The 17,267-nt window shown below is 43.3% G+C and overlaps 1 protein-coding gene and 1 long non-coding RNA gene across 2 annotated transcripts; one reads left to right on the top strand and one right to left on the bottom strand.

Annotated features, from left to right (window-relative positions):
* The first annotated feature begins 5,070 nt into the window (after positions 1-5,070).
* On the top strand, positions 5,071-17,221 carry LOC121846670. The gene is made up of 3 exons (XR_006083592.1): positions 5,071-5,082; positions 10,111-10,113; positions 17,084-17,221. It is a non-coding gene; the product is annotated as an uncharacterized LOC121846670 (long non-coding RNA).
* Positions 8,306-15,074, bottom strand: LOC112253457 (cerebellin-1). The gene is made up of 3 exons (XM_042323119.1): positions 14,339-15,074; positions 13,511-13,630; positions 8,306-10,079 (listed from the first exon to the last, which is right to left on the bottom strand). Exons 1-3 carry the CDS (start codon positions 14,588-14,590, stop codon positions 9,882-9,884), a joined length of 570 nt encoding a protein of 189 aa, XP_042179053.1. The 5' UTR covers positions 14,591-15,074; the 3' UTR covers positions 8,306-9,881.
* Positions 17,222-17,267: the final 46 nt, after the last annotated feature.

Here is a 17,267-nt window from a genome sequence, read left to right as displayed (position 1 = left end):
TCCTCCCTCCCTCCCTCCCTCTCTCTCCTCCTCCCCCTCCCTCTCTCTCTCTCTCTCTCTCCTCCCTCCCTCTCTCTCTCTAACCTCCCTCCCTCTCTCTCTCTCCTCCCTCCCTCTCTCTCCTCCTCCCTCCCTCTCTCTCTCTCCTCCCTCCCTCTCTCTCCTCCTCCCTCCCTCTCTCTCTCTCTCTCTCTCTCTCTCCCTCCCTCCCTCTCTCTCTCTCCTCCCTCCCTCTCTCTCTCTCTCCTCCCTCCCTCTCTCTCTCCTCCCTCCCTCTCTCTCTCCTCCCTCCCTCTCTCTCTCCTCCCTCCCTCTCTCTCTCTCCTCCCTACCCCCTCAGCTGATCAACTGTGTGCTGGCACAAGTATTAACGAGCTGGTCTCTAAAGTGAAACATCAGTAATCAGCATGCAGCACATCACTACACACACTCTAGCAATAAAGACAATATGATCATCAGCCACTGTGGAAGAGAAAAAAAGACAAACATTTTACTTTAATTTCAGATCACTTTATTAGGCATTTCCATGTGATGTGATTCTAAATAGTTTGGAGAGAGAATAATGTGAACTGCAAACTGCTGAAATGACTGTAAACTCTGCTGAAATGACAGTAAACTGGTGAAATTACTGTACACTCTTCTGAAATGAATGTAAATTCTGCTGAAATGACAGTAAACTGCTGAAGTGACTGTAACTCTGCTGAAATGAAGGATATTTGATTGTATATGTCAAGATGAACACACACACACTCACACAGACACACACACGGAATGCGTTGAATGGCTTCCTTTCTATTGTCCGCCACCAAGGAGAGGGGCGGAAACAAGGCCAGCCAGGAGAGAGGAAATAAGAATGCCACATACAGATCTCCCCTTCCCCTCCCCTCTCTTTCTCTCTATCCTTTCTACTCCCTCACTCTTACATCTCCATTTCTCTTTATTGAAAGGTTACTAAATGTCAGATGGTGAGTTTTCATCATCTTCAATGGTGCTGTCTCTCTTCTTAGATGGGCTGCGTGTGTGAGGGGTGATGGGGAGCAGGGTCAGTGTGTTCAGAAACGTGCTGCTATACATGACCATCCTCTCCTCCCTGCCGTGGGAGGGAGTCAGCCACTCCAGTTGGCACACCATCTATTGATGACTTTGTCTACTGCTCTGCCTCAAGGACACATCCATAGAAACTGAAGCTTCTTCAATCTGCACATACCGTTCTGTAGAAGTTCATTCACAGCATGTGATAACTTTATTCATGGGGTGAGAACCCCTCTTATCACTGAAAACATGGTCAAGACCTTAAACAGTATGAAACATAGTATAACCAGCATTATTCATATGTTAAACGTATATGATATTGTAGATTGGGTAACTCTTTATTAAAGCCACAGTTATAATAGATTATAATTGGTGTAAGCATTTTGAGCCCTTTTGATGTTTAATAATGAAATCATAATACAATATGTTACATCTTCATATGTGACAATTTTTCTAAACTCTAAATGGCGGATGATCATTGTGTGATGATAATAATACATTATAAGGAATTTGACATGCAATTCTGATAATTAATTATAGCCACGGAATAAGCATTATGGATGTAGAGCTTGATTAAACATTAGAAAAAGTAGAGGATTATAATGTGTTATCATTTTGAATATTACTCCTAATGACCATCTGTCGGAAATATATTAATTTCTGATTATCTTATTAATCAATTTGTCACAGGGCTGTATGAGGATGGAAACATAGTGATAAAAAAAAACAATAGCAAAGATTCCAAACAGTCAACTAAGCCACATCTGAATCCTTTCCTCCCCACCCACCCACACTTTCTCTCTATGTCTTCATAGTCATTATATAAAGACTGCATATTCAGTCATAATAAGTCATATCATTGCTCTCTCTTCTGTGTGCAGCTGCTCATCTATTTACCTCTATCCATATTTTATGACTTATAGATTTGCAGGCCTTTATAGCAATGACAAATTGAGGCGCAGAGACAGTTTTACAGCTCCTTAAGAGCTCTAGGAGGGATCGCAGGGCAATACATGTAATATTGTAATGGTCTATGTGTTTAGCTTCATTTAAAATAACCCTATTCCTCCAAATTACTGAACCACTCAGCAAATGTGCTCTCACACTCTTTCATATAGTTACATGCACACCCATGCTCTCACGCACACGCACGCACACACACACACTCACACACACAAACACACACAGAAGGCCCAATGTAAAGTGGCGGTCTGAGATTTCAATACCATTGACATAAGCCCAGTAAGGATTTCCCGAGACCTAACGTTCAGCACCACATGGCAGTCAGTGGACTGCAGCTGTCTCATGTTCTATCACTAGGCAATTAGAAAACACAATTTAAATGGAAGAGACCGACACAAGAAGCAAGAATATTAGAGAAGTTGGTGACATCTGTAAATCCCACATTTTTTGGTAATGGCTGTGATGCTATACGTTTGTGACGGAGTAATGTGAGAAAAGGAACACAATTAGTCTCTTCCTGATCTGGACTCATCGGTAGGGAGAAGTGTTTCTGTGGTGAGCTTGTCACATATCAGTAACACCTGTTACACTGCCTATTGTTAAAGCTAAAATAAGGTTTTGGGGTACAAATTAACACCATCTATTCCAGAATGACCACCATATTTACGCTGGATCCACAGCCTATACTTCTCGGGAAGAAATGAGAGGAAATACATCGAAACTTATCAGGAGACAGTCCACAGAAACATCGATTCCCCAGGTTTTCTAGCAGTTTACAGTGTTGTGTTCGATCCTTTTGTAAATCATGTTAATTACTCCCCGTGGTTTGCCGCTTTATTTCCCCGAGGAAAGGCACGCCTGGGGCACATTATTTTAGTGCCGAGGCTCACAAGAAAGCAATAACTGATAGTTTATCCTCCTTTGATGATGCTTGTTATGCATCGCCTCGATTGTGATCGTGTTTGTTTTCCAGTTAGCATAGATGAACTAGGCTACACTTAGGCCTAAACCGTTGGTATAAAGCTGGCAAGCGACATGAACAGGTGCAGTAGGAGTAGTGACAACGAAATGGTGTCCTTTCTGATCAATAAAGGCAACAACGTGCCTCGAGACCCAGGTGACACACTGACAAGTTGAGGAGTGATGGGAATCCCCTCAAGCGTCTCTTCCTCCCAAAATGTTCATCATTTTACCTGATCTCAGCGGACTTTTCATTATTTTCTGTAGCACTGGCGTCGTGGTTGTGATGATAGGGGCCTGGAATAAGTAAAAATAGAAATAAAGAAGCAATCATGTTAATTGGAATTTGATCACAAGTACGTGCGCAAGAGAATGGGCTAAAGGCCACCTGAACCGGGGCGAGACACTCCATCTCCACCACTCAAAGAAGAGGGTCTATTACGATTATTTTTTTAAAAACACAACTATAATGCTACATGGATGACAATAGGTTAATCATGTCATAACTGTATTTGGCACTGCACCCTGAAGCAGATTCCATCATTCCGACAGCACCCATTACGCACGAGACAGCGTGGTTTATCACAAAATCAAAACGTGTTACCTGGCGGTCCGGTCTTCTCTGTATCAGCCGTTATTCTTCACATAGAGCACGGTATATTAAAAAGCCACAGTGAAACGAATACATTTAGAAGATCATCTAATTTAGTTGATTCTGCGAATTAAGAGTGTTTACCAATGCGGGACTTGGCAGGCGATTAACAACTCGTTGTTACGCGTAGTTCCAACGAATCGGTGCGTAGGATAATACGCATGTATTTACCAATGAACCTGTGTAAAAGCCAGAAAAGATACATCTACATGAACCCCACCATTCTATAGTTTACGGACTTGATAAGGTAAATATGGAAAACGGAACAATCATGGGCACGTTCAAAACAATCTCATCTGAGTGCCGAAAGCGTGCGTAATTGTCTCTGCCGGTTAGGTTTTCAAATAACCTCAAACAATTGAGAGTGGTGTCAAAACCACGACCATACGCTCACAATCCCTACAATCCCTACTAACAATCCCTACAGCAGTAAACAGATCAAATCCAGCGGGCTGTTAACTTAATTTCAGACCCGGTATAATTACTCCCATCTCGCCCGAGCATCACAGTAAAAGTAAACATCCTTAATATGGTCCCGCATACGGCAATTAAGATTCAATCTGTGGTGTCTCGCCACTTTCCCTTCTAATGACTGCACTTGCTCTCCGTCTATCTTTTAACCACAGCATTTGAAGAATTACACTGTTAACTTGGCCTATAATTGCTTGTCACTGTCCCCAAATTTGAAGCCACTTCCTAGAAACAATCATGTTTACACTCACACGGGTTGCCAACTCGAGTCTGTCTTTATTGAGCTTGCTTGGAGACTAATTTAGTGTAAAATTGGCTATGATGGACCGGGAGAGTGACTGCGCCTCCCCTCAGCGTGATAGGATTGTGAGAGGAGAGGGAAACTCTATTGATGTGCTCACTGAGCAATTTGGGGGAAGGATTTTTGGGGAAGACTGATATGCCCTCTAAACAACTGCTTGTCGTATTCCCTCTAATCAATTTAATCGATCAGTTGTGGATTTTTACGAACAAATTGACCTGCAAAATGAATTGATTCATGTAGTTGTTAGTAGGCCTGTAGAGTATCATATTAGGCTATTCATTTTAAGTAGACTATTTGTTAGTCCACTGCCTCTCGATTATATTCCACAAAATGTATTTATCAAATTAATTGGATGAGCTGCAAACCTTTCATGTGATAATCTATTAGATTCACATTATGAATCAAGATTCAAACCGTAACTCACATAGCCCTGGTCTGTATCTTAGTGTGGCCTACTATGACAGCAATATAATAGCTCGACCTATGGATAACTTTGCAAGTGGCCATATTTTATACAACTATTACTGAACATTTCTTCGAGCCTAATCCTTCAGGGAGCTGGGACCAAAGTGCAGCTCTCTAGAGAAAACATTCCTCTATACCAGTATTTACAATTACTCAATGCAATTCATATTCAATGCACGGAGACACTTATGTAGACTCTACACTAAAATGAGCCTGACATGTTTCTCCAGTAATTGTATTTCCTGTCCTTTAACAGTGTTTTTATTTGCGTGTTCAGCAACAGTGTGTTTTTGCCAATTAGCCACAATATGACATGGCATGTCGGGTGTCGATTCATGGCTCAGCTATTATGAGTGGAGTTTGAAATAACCTACTGTAGTCTACACTGTCTGAAGCCTGATCAGAGTGTTCTGGAGGTCACGTCTATGTGGATACCTTCCCATGACGGATTTTTCTTGGACTCAAACCATCAATATCTTTGAGTATGATCCACCTTTCAATGCCGGTATTGGAATAGAGTGTTTTGCATTATAGGCAAAGTAGGCTAATAACGCACATATGTAAGTGTTCTTTAAACATATTTGTAAATCTATATGGCTTGTTATAATATTGCATAAGAAGTGCTGTCATCGAAAAATAAAAGCTAAAATTGAGGTAGTAGTAAAATTAGGTAGTGAGTGTGTATGTGTGTGCGTGCGTGTGTATGGTGTGTACAATAGTGCATTTGCGTGTGTGTAGACGTGTATGTAGGCCTATCCCATCTATTGATCATTAGCTGAACGGCTATACGGTAGCTCTCCAAATGACGAGAGCTACGGACAGGAGAGCTACGGTATGGCTGTTCTATCCCTGTTACTTTAAGGCTCTGCTCTTCCCTGACCTCGTTGTTCTAGGGCCGCGTTCGAACTTTGCAAGAGCAGAAAAGATGGATCGCATGAATCACTCCAGTCAATGGACCGGGAATGTGCCCATCTGCTGGTGTATGCGAAACGCTAAATAATCATTAGCCCATATCCTCAGACAGCACCTTGGCTACTCTATCACTGACCCTCATACACACACACACACACACACACACACACACACACACACACACACACACACACACACACACACACACACACACACACACACACACATAGAGTGAGTGGGAGGAGTAAATACACATAATATACAATATTTCAAATGTAATTCAGCACCTGGACAGGATCTTTCCCTAGTTCTGGTAGACCTAACCTCCACTACAGGCCTTACCAACAGCTCCATCACAAGCATCTCCTTAACCTCTACAAATATAGTTTACACCACACAAATGTCTCTGCCACACAAAAATGTCATATCGCTTTATCCCTGTGAGCCCCACCTGTTCCATGGTAGGACGAACAGAAAAGGAGCATCTCCCTCCCCAGACTACTACCACCACACTGCCCAGACTACTACCACCACACTGCCCAGACTACTACCACCACACTGCCCAGACTACTATCACCACACTTCCCAGACTACTACCACTAGATACGGTTGCCACTCTGGTTGCCACTCTGGTTGCCACTCTGGTTGCCACTCTGGTTGCCACTCTGGATGCCACTCTGGCTGCCACTCTGGTTGCCACTCTGGTTGCCACTCTGGTTGCCAGTCCGGTTGCCACTCTGGTTGCCACTCTGGTTGCCACTCTGGTTGCCAGTCCAGTTGCCACTCTGGTTGCCACTCTGGCTGCCACTCTGGTTGCCACTCTGGTTGCCACTCTGGTTGCCACTCTGGTTGCCACTCTGGCTGCCACTCTGGTTGCCACTCTGGCTGCCACTCTGGTTGCCACTCCGGTTGCCACTCTGGTTGCCACTCTGGCTGCCACTCTGGTTGCCACTCTGGTTGCCACTCCGGCTGCCACTCTGGTTGCCACTCTGGTTGCCACTCTGGTTGCCAGTCCGGTTGCCACTCCGGCTGCCACTCCGGCTACCACTCCGGTTGCCACTCCGGTTGCCACTCCGGTTGGCACTCCGGTTGCCACTCTGGCTGCCACTCTGGTTGCCACTCTGGCTGCCACTCTGGTTGCCACTCTGGTTGCCACTCTGGTTGCCACTCTGGTTGTCACTCTGGTTGCCACTCCGGTTGCCACTCTGGCTGCCACTCTGGTTGCCACTCTGGTTGCCACTCTGGTTGCCACTCTGGTTGCCACTCTGGTTGCCCCTCTGGTTGCCACTCTGGTTGCCACTCTGGTTGCCACTCTGGTTGCCACTCTGGTTGCCACTCTGGCTGCCACTCTGGTTGCCACTCTGGCTGCCACTCTGGTTGCCACTCTGGTTGCCACTCTGGTTGCCACTCTGGTTGCCCCTCTGGTTGCCACTCTGGTTGCCACTCTGGTTTCCCCTCTGGTTGCCACTCTGGTTGCCACTCTGGTTGCCACTCTGGCTGCCACTCTGGTTGCCACTCTGGTTGCCACTCTGGTTGCCACTCTGGTTGCCCCTCTGGTTGCCACTCTGGTTGCCACTCTGGTTGCCACTCTGGTTGCCCCTCTGGTTGCCACTCTGGTTGCCACTCTGGTTGCCACTCTGGTTGCCCCTCTGGTTGCCACTCTGGTTGCCACTCTCCACTCTTTTTCTGCCCTCTTTGACGCTTCACTGCCAACACTGAAACTACATGTTACAGAATCAGAACATCCACTGAAATATTTATACATGAAGCAATTAATAAGTTACGTGTAAACGAATCGCTCAGTTCATCTCGCTCCACCAGCCTAGTACAAATCAGTGCATATGGCACATTCAGTCAGTCATGTCAGAATAATATCAACTTTCCAAACAGCCAAAGGTCATGCACCCCTCCCCTCCTCTCAGCTCGCTCCATGGATCACTCTATTCTAAATCTCTGATGACAATCTTTCCTCAACCACTTTGCACCATGAGGTAGGCCTATACATACACGTGTGAAACATAACAAAGCAAAAGGGTGAACTGGCTCATGGTGAGAGGGGGTAAGTGTCATGTGGTGAGTAGGGTGTATGAAGCAGGGTGGAATCTCTTCTTCCATTGCCCCTGTCTTGTGATATGAGATTACTACGTGAAAAGTGTGGAGGCCAGCAGGAAATCTGGGTACATTTCCATACATGGGCCTCATTTTCCCTGTCAGCTGTTTCCCTGACATTGAGATAAAGGATGAGGGAGGGCAGAGGGTGAGGTAGGGTGGGTGCCAGCCTGGCTGTCTCCCCACCACCCTGCTTGCTAGGCTGTGACATGCTGTAGACAATTACATTTCAGTCCATCTCCCTCAATCAAATTATGTTAGAGGACGTAGACCTTGGATTGACCGCCCAGCAACAAAAGCTCTGTACGCACAAGCTAAATTCATAAACTAATAGGTGATAAACATATATTTTTTAAAGGTCACACCAAAAGGTTACCCATAAATACCTAGATAAACAAGATTATGTAATCATTAAGACGTAAAAACAAACCACATGGTCAAGATTCCATTCCCTTCTCTTTAAATGTTTATCATTAGGAAGTAGAAAGTGTGAGAAAAGGGGAATGAAGAGAGCAAAAGAGAAAATGGGAGAAATGAACACAACATGATCTTTGTATAAGCAGTAGAGCTTATTATACCAGCACTAATTTCCCCCCAGGAGCTCATTAAAGTCTTGAGAGTGAGCAGCAGTAAGAGAAGAGTGGTGGAAGCCCCCAATCACCAGACTGAATCTCTCTCTCTACAACGGATCTTGGGCCAGGCAGGCAGCACAACGTCACTGGGAACAACACACACCGCCATACACACATAAAGAACATCAACGTGGTTCTTTGGTTCTCAAGAACACACACACAAACGCACACACATTACATCTTGATCATCACTTACTCCAGACAAATTTTGTGAATTCATTGGAAGATGGGGAGATGGAGAGAGACGGTCATATACAGTATGTTATGCCAACTAGGTTTCAGCAAATTAATCGAGAGTTTCGGATTAGGTTTAAGAAAAATAAAGGTACCACGTATATTTTATTGGATAAATGCAAATAAAAAACAATAGATAAATTGATTGATTGGTAAATAAAAGGGAGGATTTGTCTCTTTTAAATATTCACATGTATTTTACAGTTAATAATCAGAATAAAATTCCTTTATAGTTTTTCTGGTATAGTTTCAGTTTAGCCACATTTCGACCGAAACAAGAACAAGAAGCATCAGTAGTTAATGGCAGCCTCATAATCCACACACAATCACTAAGTTTTAACATTAAAATACGTAAACACAGATATTCAACAAGATTCTGTTAATCACATATTATATCATATAGAAACTTTCAGATTTGATATATGTCCAGTATACAGCAAGAGTCTTTAGAGTTTCAGCAATCATCCAATCATGACAAAGCAATCATGACAAACCAATCCTTACTGGGTGGAGAAGGCTAGAAAGAAGAGCAGCAGAGGGGAGGATAAAAGAACAGGAGAGGAGTAAAGGACAGAAGGAGTATTGAACAGGGGATCAATAAACATAAAGACATGGGGTGGGGAGTGATGGTACAGTACTGTATCTGTCTGGACTTGAAATGACAGAAGTGGATGGGATGTAGAAAATGTATTGTACACAGACATAAAACAAATAAAAATGGAGTCACAGAAAATGGATGTGGATGGATGGCCATACAGAATGTGATGTGGAAACATGGTCGATGCAGCTCTCGGACACTGTAGGTAATATAGACACATTCCTCAAAGCAGATGCAGAAAGAGATGAAGCGGGGGAAGGGGTGGACTTGGCCTCTAGGTTTTACTCTCTTTAATGTTTTTAAATGATAGTATTTCTGAGGATAAAAAAGTTTTGGCTGTCCAGAGCTGTAGTCAGGCAGCGGAGTGAGTGAGTGTGTTGGAGAGCCTGCCCAACTAATTATACCCTACTCATCTCTTTATCTTCCTCTCCCATATATTTTTCTCTCCTCTTCTCCCTCTTTCTATATCTTTCATCATCTCTCTCTCTCTGTCTCCAGTCTCCCAAGCAGCCGAGCTCAGAAGAATTAGTCCCTCCAGTCTCCTCTCTTCTACATGGGGAAGACCAGGAACCCAGAGAATGTGGAGTACTTCCAGCCCCCCATGAGGTTTCCTCTCTCTAGTTTGAGGTAGGCTCGGTCCCCCTTCTCCATTTGAATCAGCACTCCGTTACTGGCAGCCTCACGAGTCACATCCTGGTCCCCAGCGAAGGCCGAGATCACAGGCCATCCATTATGCATCAGGCTTACCTACAGGAGAGGACATATACTACAGTTACAGATGGTTAAATACACTCACAGCTCCACACACACACACACACACACACACACACACACACACACACAACAATACTAGAACACAGAGGACACAGACATGAATATTACATAATTTCACTCATTCAGACTCATGCACGGTTCACCCTCCTTGTGCCGAGTTTAAGAGAGAAGAGTAAAAACACCCATTGACTGATACATGCCCTTAAAATTCAAATAGACACCATCTAAATCATGAATAAGAGTGCATAAAAGAGATCAAAACACTCATCTTAGGCCTGAAAGATTAAGAGGTGCTAGGTTTTAGAGCAAGATAGAGCAAGAGAGATGTCATCTAAGAGAGGCAGAACAGAGCAGCCTCTGTTCAGTGTGCTAAATGAGTCCACAGTGAGCAGGGAGGTGGACTGGAGGAAGCCCAAGCCTCTACATACATCACTCCCACCCAGCCAGGGCCCAGGGGAGACTCACTCAGCTCCCACCCAGCACCATCCCACCCACACTGAGGAGGGGAGAGGGAACCTCGATCAGCTGGATGGTCAAACTGGGGGAAATCCCTCTTCTGTGGCAGTGATGTATGGAACTAATAAACTAGTGACAGAACAGTGGCAGGATGGTCCTGTTCTCAGCAGAGTAATGAGGGGGAGGCTAGGAAGAAGGGTGAGAGGGTGAGGAACACAGACCACGTGTACCAACTCACAGCCTGACTGAGCCCTGTGTTCAGTGTTCTCTGTGAGTCTGATAATCACCACCCCTTCCCCAAAAACACCACCACTCAATCACGCCAGCCACTGCAAATTACAGTGTAATGTGTAAATGGCATAATGGCTGGTGCATGGTGTCAGCATTCCATTGAGCTGCTGAATTCATTAACGCGTAAGCACCCAATTAAGCCCAGAGAGAGAGAAGCTTTAGATATATATTTGGCGAGTGTGTTCCCGCCCACAGTTTAATGCAGCACTTAGCTGTAATGAAAAAGAAGACATTGTCCTCTCATGACACATAATTTCCTGTCCAAACAGACAGATGACAGCAGTGACGTGACAACAGACCACTTTCTCTCTACTCGGTGAAGGGAGACACAATGACTGGCCAGTGGACAGCAAGGATATATTTAGAAATGTCATTTTTTTGAGAGAAGTCATCTTTAAAAGTATGGTGCACTTAAAAAAAGTTTTTTTTTTTTTTTTACTTGATCAAAGTTGCATAAGGGAGACTCATGGAGAAGAGTGCTACAAAAATGCACATATTTTTTACAGCAGTTATGGTGGCTCATAATAAACACTCATGTGCTCACATGATTTCAATACCTTACGCAATCTTCACATCAGCTTCTCTTTTAAAGGGAAACTTCTACTTCATATTAATCATCTCCAGCTTCACCCCAACATCAACATCTGTGAAAATGGCACATTTCTATGTTTTGTAGTAAAAAAAAGATTGAGGAAGATAAGTGTTTCCAATGACATCATCGGTGTGCATCCTGTGAGTTTGACCAATTGTGAGTAGGCATTGCCTACCAATTGCCTACTAATTGTCTACTAATTGGTTGATGATGTCATGGAAACACTTCTTCTTCTGCCTTTTTTTTTTACTACAAAACATAGAAACGTGCCATTTTCACAGATGTTGATGTTGGGGTCATGCTGGAGATTATTAATATGAAGTTGAAGAATTGTGAAATTTCCCTTTAATGCATGTGGAGGATGGTCTCAAGAGCCCCCATCCCGTATAGTGTGAGGTTCTGTAGCCTTCATATCTCACTGTCAGTTTGAATGGCTGTTTGCCTACTCTTACATAAATGACATGAAGCTAGCCTGCTAAAGTCTGCAAGCACGAGCCAAGTACCTTTCAGACTGGGCTAGTAGAAAATGTGCCCAACTAGCACAGATTTTGGACCAAGGTTAGTAAAAACTGTGGTCTACATGCCCCTCTGGCCAGTGTGCCCAAAATCCTGAAATTCCATCACTAGTATAGGGACTCATACTAAACTACTGTTATTGATTAGTTGGGTAATATATTTTTTCAGGGTTTAGTACTTTGTAGTTGGGGCTCATATGTAACACTCAATGACCATGGTGTATGCTTATGAGGAGGTGAGCTATTTATGGATGTTTCAAGATGGTAATGCCTGTATTCCCCCTTCAATAGCAAAACACTGGAGTTGTAAGACACTTCTTTGTCCACATCCTTCTAGAAAGAAACTGGAACATTTTCAATCTCCATCTCAACCAATGTAAATCTATGTTTCTCTCTCTCTCTCTCTCTCTCTCTCTCTCTCTCTCTCTCTCTTCTTCCCTCCCTCTCTTCTTCCCTCCCTCTCTTCTTCCCTCCCTCTGTATCCACATGACAAACGGTTCTAAGGCAATCAAACAGTGTGAGTTTTTAACACAGCAGTTGTGGCTGTTGGACTAGTGAACTGAGCTGTGAATCGTCTCCTTTTTGTTATTTCATTTCCAGATATATGGAGGATGCTACATTTGTTATCTTAAAGTCATTACATCTTTTGTGACGAAATAATTAACAGTGAAATATGTTTTAGTGTACTGTAGGTAGTTGCATGAGTCAGGTGTCTGTAATTTGTACCTCTGTTTACGGTTAGTTGGACTCAATGACATAATGGATGAATATGGTTTTACAGGGCTTTTCCTTTTCATTTTGCTTGCCTGGTTTGTTTTCAATTAATTCATTTAGCTTCCAATATGAGATGAATATGAGAATGTAATACTGTAGCCCTGTGGATTTCACTGCATAATTACACCAGGGTTTAATTAGTGAAATATGCAATCTAATTAAGAGGGGATGGTTTTAAAAGCCACGTTGTATGTGTTAAATGTTATTTAAAGAGGGTTACATCTGATCAAGTGTATTCGCTTATTTAGCGCACCAAAGGATTAGGCTTCTCCATTTGTGGTTCTTGCATGGGGAACATGAGTTGTGAGTCGCTGCTCGATGGATTTGCGCGGCAAAATATGTATATGTGTATGTGTATGTGAAGCTGTTTAGGTTTGGTCTATTTGGACATGTTTAGACTTTTCACTTGCTGTCAAATGCAGACGCCAATTCACGCAGCAGGACAGAGGGAGTTCTACGCTGCCGCTGTCCAAGGTCCAGAAACCGCACCCGCAGCTACTGTACTGGCTAACTGGCTGTTCCTGCGCCAAAATGGCTCCATACGCTTATCGATTAATTATGATGCAGTGGCTGACTTTCATCTGCAAACTACCATTTTCTCTGAGGAATGATATCTCACAAATCTACAAATTATTTCTAGGGGAATCGTTTTTGAATGTACTAGTGTATTCAACTTTTATGAGGTCTACCAGCGGGTGTGCGTGCGTGACGCACGCACACACGCACGCACATATTAAATAAAGTATTCATTATTTGTAGGCTTACAGTGGACTGACCTGGATAGTTTGGCGATTATACACTTTCACCACGTGGAAATTAAAACTGTAAATCCCTTTGCGCGGGGCGATGAAATTGCTCCTTTCCTCGTCGAAATTCTTACCAACGTTTACAAGTATCTGAGGAAGAGAGAAAGAATGTAAAAAGGGAAAAGACACACTAACATCAAAGACACTCGTCGTTGTCATGGTATAAATGCTTTATAATGTCTTTCAATTACAAAGTTAAAAGGAAATCACGCAATGCAGCCTGATATATTGTAGCTCAGATGGCATTTGACTATAACTTTTGTTAGTTTCAAATTAAAACAATTACAGAAACCAAGTTAATCAATTTTGGAATTAATCCATCGATGAAGTTTTGAGGCTCAAATTACTAATTTTGTGAGATCAAAATCCGCCCAAGCAGAAACATTTAACTTAATTGAATAGCCATTTGGCGGCGATTAACCTTTTGAGATATGGAGTAGCATGGATTAATACTTCACCCTCATGACATGGTATTACATTATTTGGAGAGACTTCATTTCATATCATCAAAAGGAACTTAAATATTCAAAGGCTGACTACTTTCAACTGTCTTTATCTATACATCTAATATATATATATATATATATATATATATATATATATATATATATATATATATATATATATATATATATAAAACAGCGGATCTCCATTCTCCACCTCGCGAATAGAATAGCCAGTTAGCTTTTTTTTAATAGAGTTACAACAGTCATCCAATCCCCCTCCAGACACTCGCTCTCCATGACCAAGGTAGCCATACAGTATGATATAGCAGACAGACAGTTCAGTGAAAGTTACCTGGTCAAAGTAGATGACCATAGTCCGGTTACTCATCTCCGAGGGCTCGTGGTTTGTGTTTCTCACCGCGGAAAAAGCCACTTTGGCGCTCCCGGAGCGCACCGATATCCCGAGCGCGGTCCCGGTGGGATCCGAAGTTGGGTTGGAATCGCAAACAACCAGACATTTCCCCTCGAGTACGATGGGTTCCGTCTCGTTTTGAGCGTTCACTAGAGTCACTAGCCACACTGCACCCAGTAGGAGCGTCAACATTACGGCAATTTCACTATGCACTTCGTTGCTGGATCCCGCACAAAGAATGGTATAGTTTTCTGATAGATAATATAGTACTTCTTCTCTTCCGCAAAATTCAGCCTATTAAAATGACCAAATCCTTTTCGCTTCTTGAATTAAACCTCTTGTGTGTTTCTGTAAGTATTGGAGAAGGTCAAAGACAGGTTTGGTTTACCCGTTTATTTTTAATGTTTTAATGAAGAGTCCCCCTTTACCCAATCGTTCCCACTGTTAACTTTTTTCCCCCTCTCGGCTCAAGCCTCCCCGCGCCTTCTTGTCACTCCGTAATCGAATAACCAGTCGAGAGCGGTACGAGGCCCTTGTCGAGTTGAAGCTCAGATGAATACATAGCGCGGGGTCTTCTTCTTGCGCGTTGAATTATTGATATGTGAGATATTAGAGCTGAAACACAAAGGCTCGGACGCGCAATGCTCCCGCCCGCTCCTTTTCAGCAGACTCCTCCCTCCGGGCCCCAATCACCGATGAACGTATCTCCAGATTTCCAATCGTCGCACTCGAGCCTGCCTCCCCACCATGTGACCGTGGCAGAGTAGTTTCACGCTCCGGAGGTGTTTTACAGGTGGACTCGGCTCGAGTAGACACCGGAGCGGATGAAGCCCCAATGTTCGAGAGGAGAACCTACACGGACCACCAATTCTTTTATCAGCATTACTTAGATTTTGGACGCTGTGAAGAATTGCCAATGAAGAAGGAATAATAACAGGTCGAAAATCTAACATCTGGATTCAAAGAACCACGGCAGAGGCGCAATGCAAGTTTCTTACCCTCACGTGAAAGCCTGAGTATTTTTTTTAGGGATATCGATCATGCATGAAGAGAGATAAGAGAGGACGTTCTGAAATGCTATATCGATCAAGAAATTGTACGACTCGTCAACGACAGAAGGAGTATTGCATTGATTATGAGAACGATTGAGGGACAATATAAAAATATAAACACAGCTGTAGATAAAACTCATAGGGAAAATAAACTATTTGATATTTTTCTCTACCTCTCATGGGGGTACCCCGCACAAGGGAAAAGCGAACGTTAAACCAGGGAAGATGACTTGGCTTATTGTATTGTTTCACATGAGTCTTCGCCTGCAGTTTAAACATGATTACGGAATCAGTCTGGCGTCTTTCTGTTCTGTGTATGTAATGTTATGAAGGCTATCCTTGCCTGCGGAGGGCCCTGTCCAAGTCGCATTTGACTAGGCTCGCTCTGTCTGCGCCAGCGCAATGGCTACATGATATTTAATAAATGAGATCACTTTGTTCCTTTTAGGTGGAGAGACAAACAAAACCACATGAAGAAAAAATGAGTGAAATAACAACAACTAACATTTATTTACTACATAAGTAAAGCGACTAATATAACATGAAGATATCAAACACAATTTTAATGAAAGTTTATATAGTGTTCTGATCGTACTAACATTGAGGAATGACTGAAAGTTGAATGGCGCTCTCCAAGGCACCAGTGAATGCTTTTCAGCACCAGAAAAAAAGGACAGCGCCTGTCATGACAAGCAAACGAAAACATTGTTCAAGTCAGCCTACAATGCAATAAGTATCACTTAGATGAGATGCTGCACCATCGCACCAACACTGCCTGGTATGGCAACTGCTCGGCCTCTGACCGCAAGGCACTACAGAGGGTAATGTACGTCACTGGGCCAAGCTTCCTGCCATTCAGGACTTCTATACCAGGCGGTGTCAGAGGAAGGACCTAAAAATTGTCAAAGACTCCAGCCACCCTATTCATAGACTGTTCTCACTGTTACCACACGGAAAGCGGTACCGGAGCGCCAAGTCTAGGTCCAAGAGGCTTCTAAACAGTTTCTACCCCAAGCCATAAGACTCCTGAACATCTAGTCAAATTAATATCCAGACTATTTGCATTGCCCACCCCCTCTCCACCCCACTGCCACTCTCTGTTGTAATCTATGCATAGTCACTTTAATTAACTCTACCTACATGTACATACTACCTCAACTAACCGGTGCCCCCGCACATTGACTCTGTACCGGCACTCCCCTGTATATATTGTTATTTTTTACTTCTGTTCTTTAATTACTTGAAACGGCACTGTTGGTTAGGGGCTCGCATGTGACTAAAACAATTCGATTTTATTTGATTTGAGACAAGATTCTGTTGCCACATGACTCTGCTTCAGTAAAAGCACAAGTGGGAGTTTCAAAACCTCCAGCAGTTCTATTGAACTAACAAGCAAAGCGGTCACAGCTTGGACAAAAGGCATGTCAAAGTGAACACACATACCCTGAATGGAAATCTCTCCCAAAGCTCCATTTTTTCCAACATCCCATCCCCTTATCACGTTCGATGTGTTAGTTTGAAGTACTGCAATCTTGTGAGAGGTTAATTGTCCCTTTCCTGCTTTGGGGATGCATAAAGGTATTAAGGCCAGGTGGAGAAGGTGGGAAGACTCAGGGAAAGTGTTAAGTATGAGCTGCAGTAGTTTATGAGTCGGGGGGCTAGGGTCAGTCTGTTATATCTGGAGTATTTCTCCTGTCTTATCCGGTGTCCTGTGTGAATTTAAGTATGCTCTCTCTAATTCTCTCTTTCTTTCGTTCTTTCTTTCTTTCTTTCTTTCTTTCTTTCTTTCTTTCTTTCTTTCTCTGTCTCGGAGGACC

Source organism: Oncorhynchus tshawytscha, linkage group LG06, assembly GCF_018296145.1.
Source record: "Oncorhynchus tshawytscha isolate Ot180627B linkage group LG06, Otsh_v2.0, whole genome shotgun sequence".
Classification (NCBI taxonomy): Eukaryota; Metazoa; Chordata; class Actinopteri; order Salmoniformes; family Salmonidae; genus Oncorhynchus; species Oncorhynchus tshawytscha.
The sequence above is the reverse complement of the archived record's forward strand: the minus strand, read 5'-3'. Positions and strand labels throughout refer to the sequence as shown.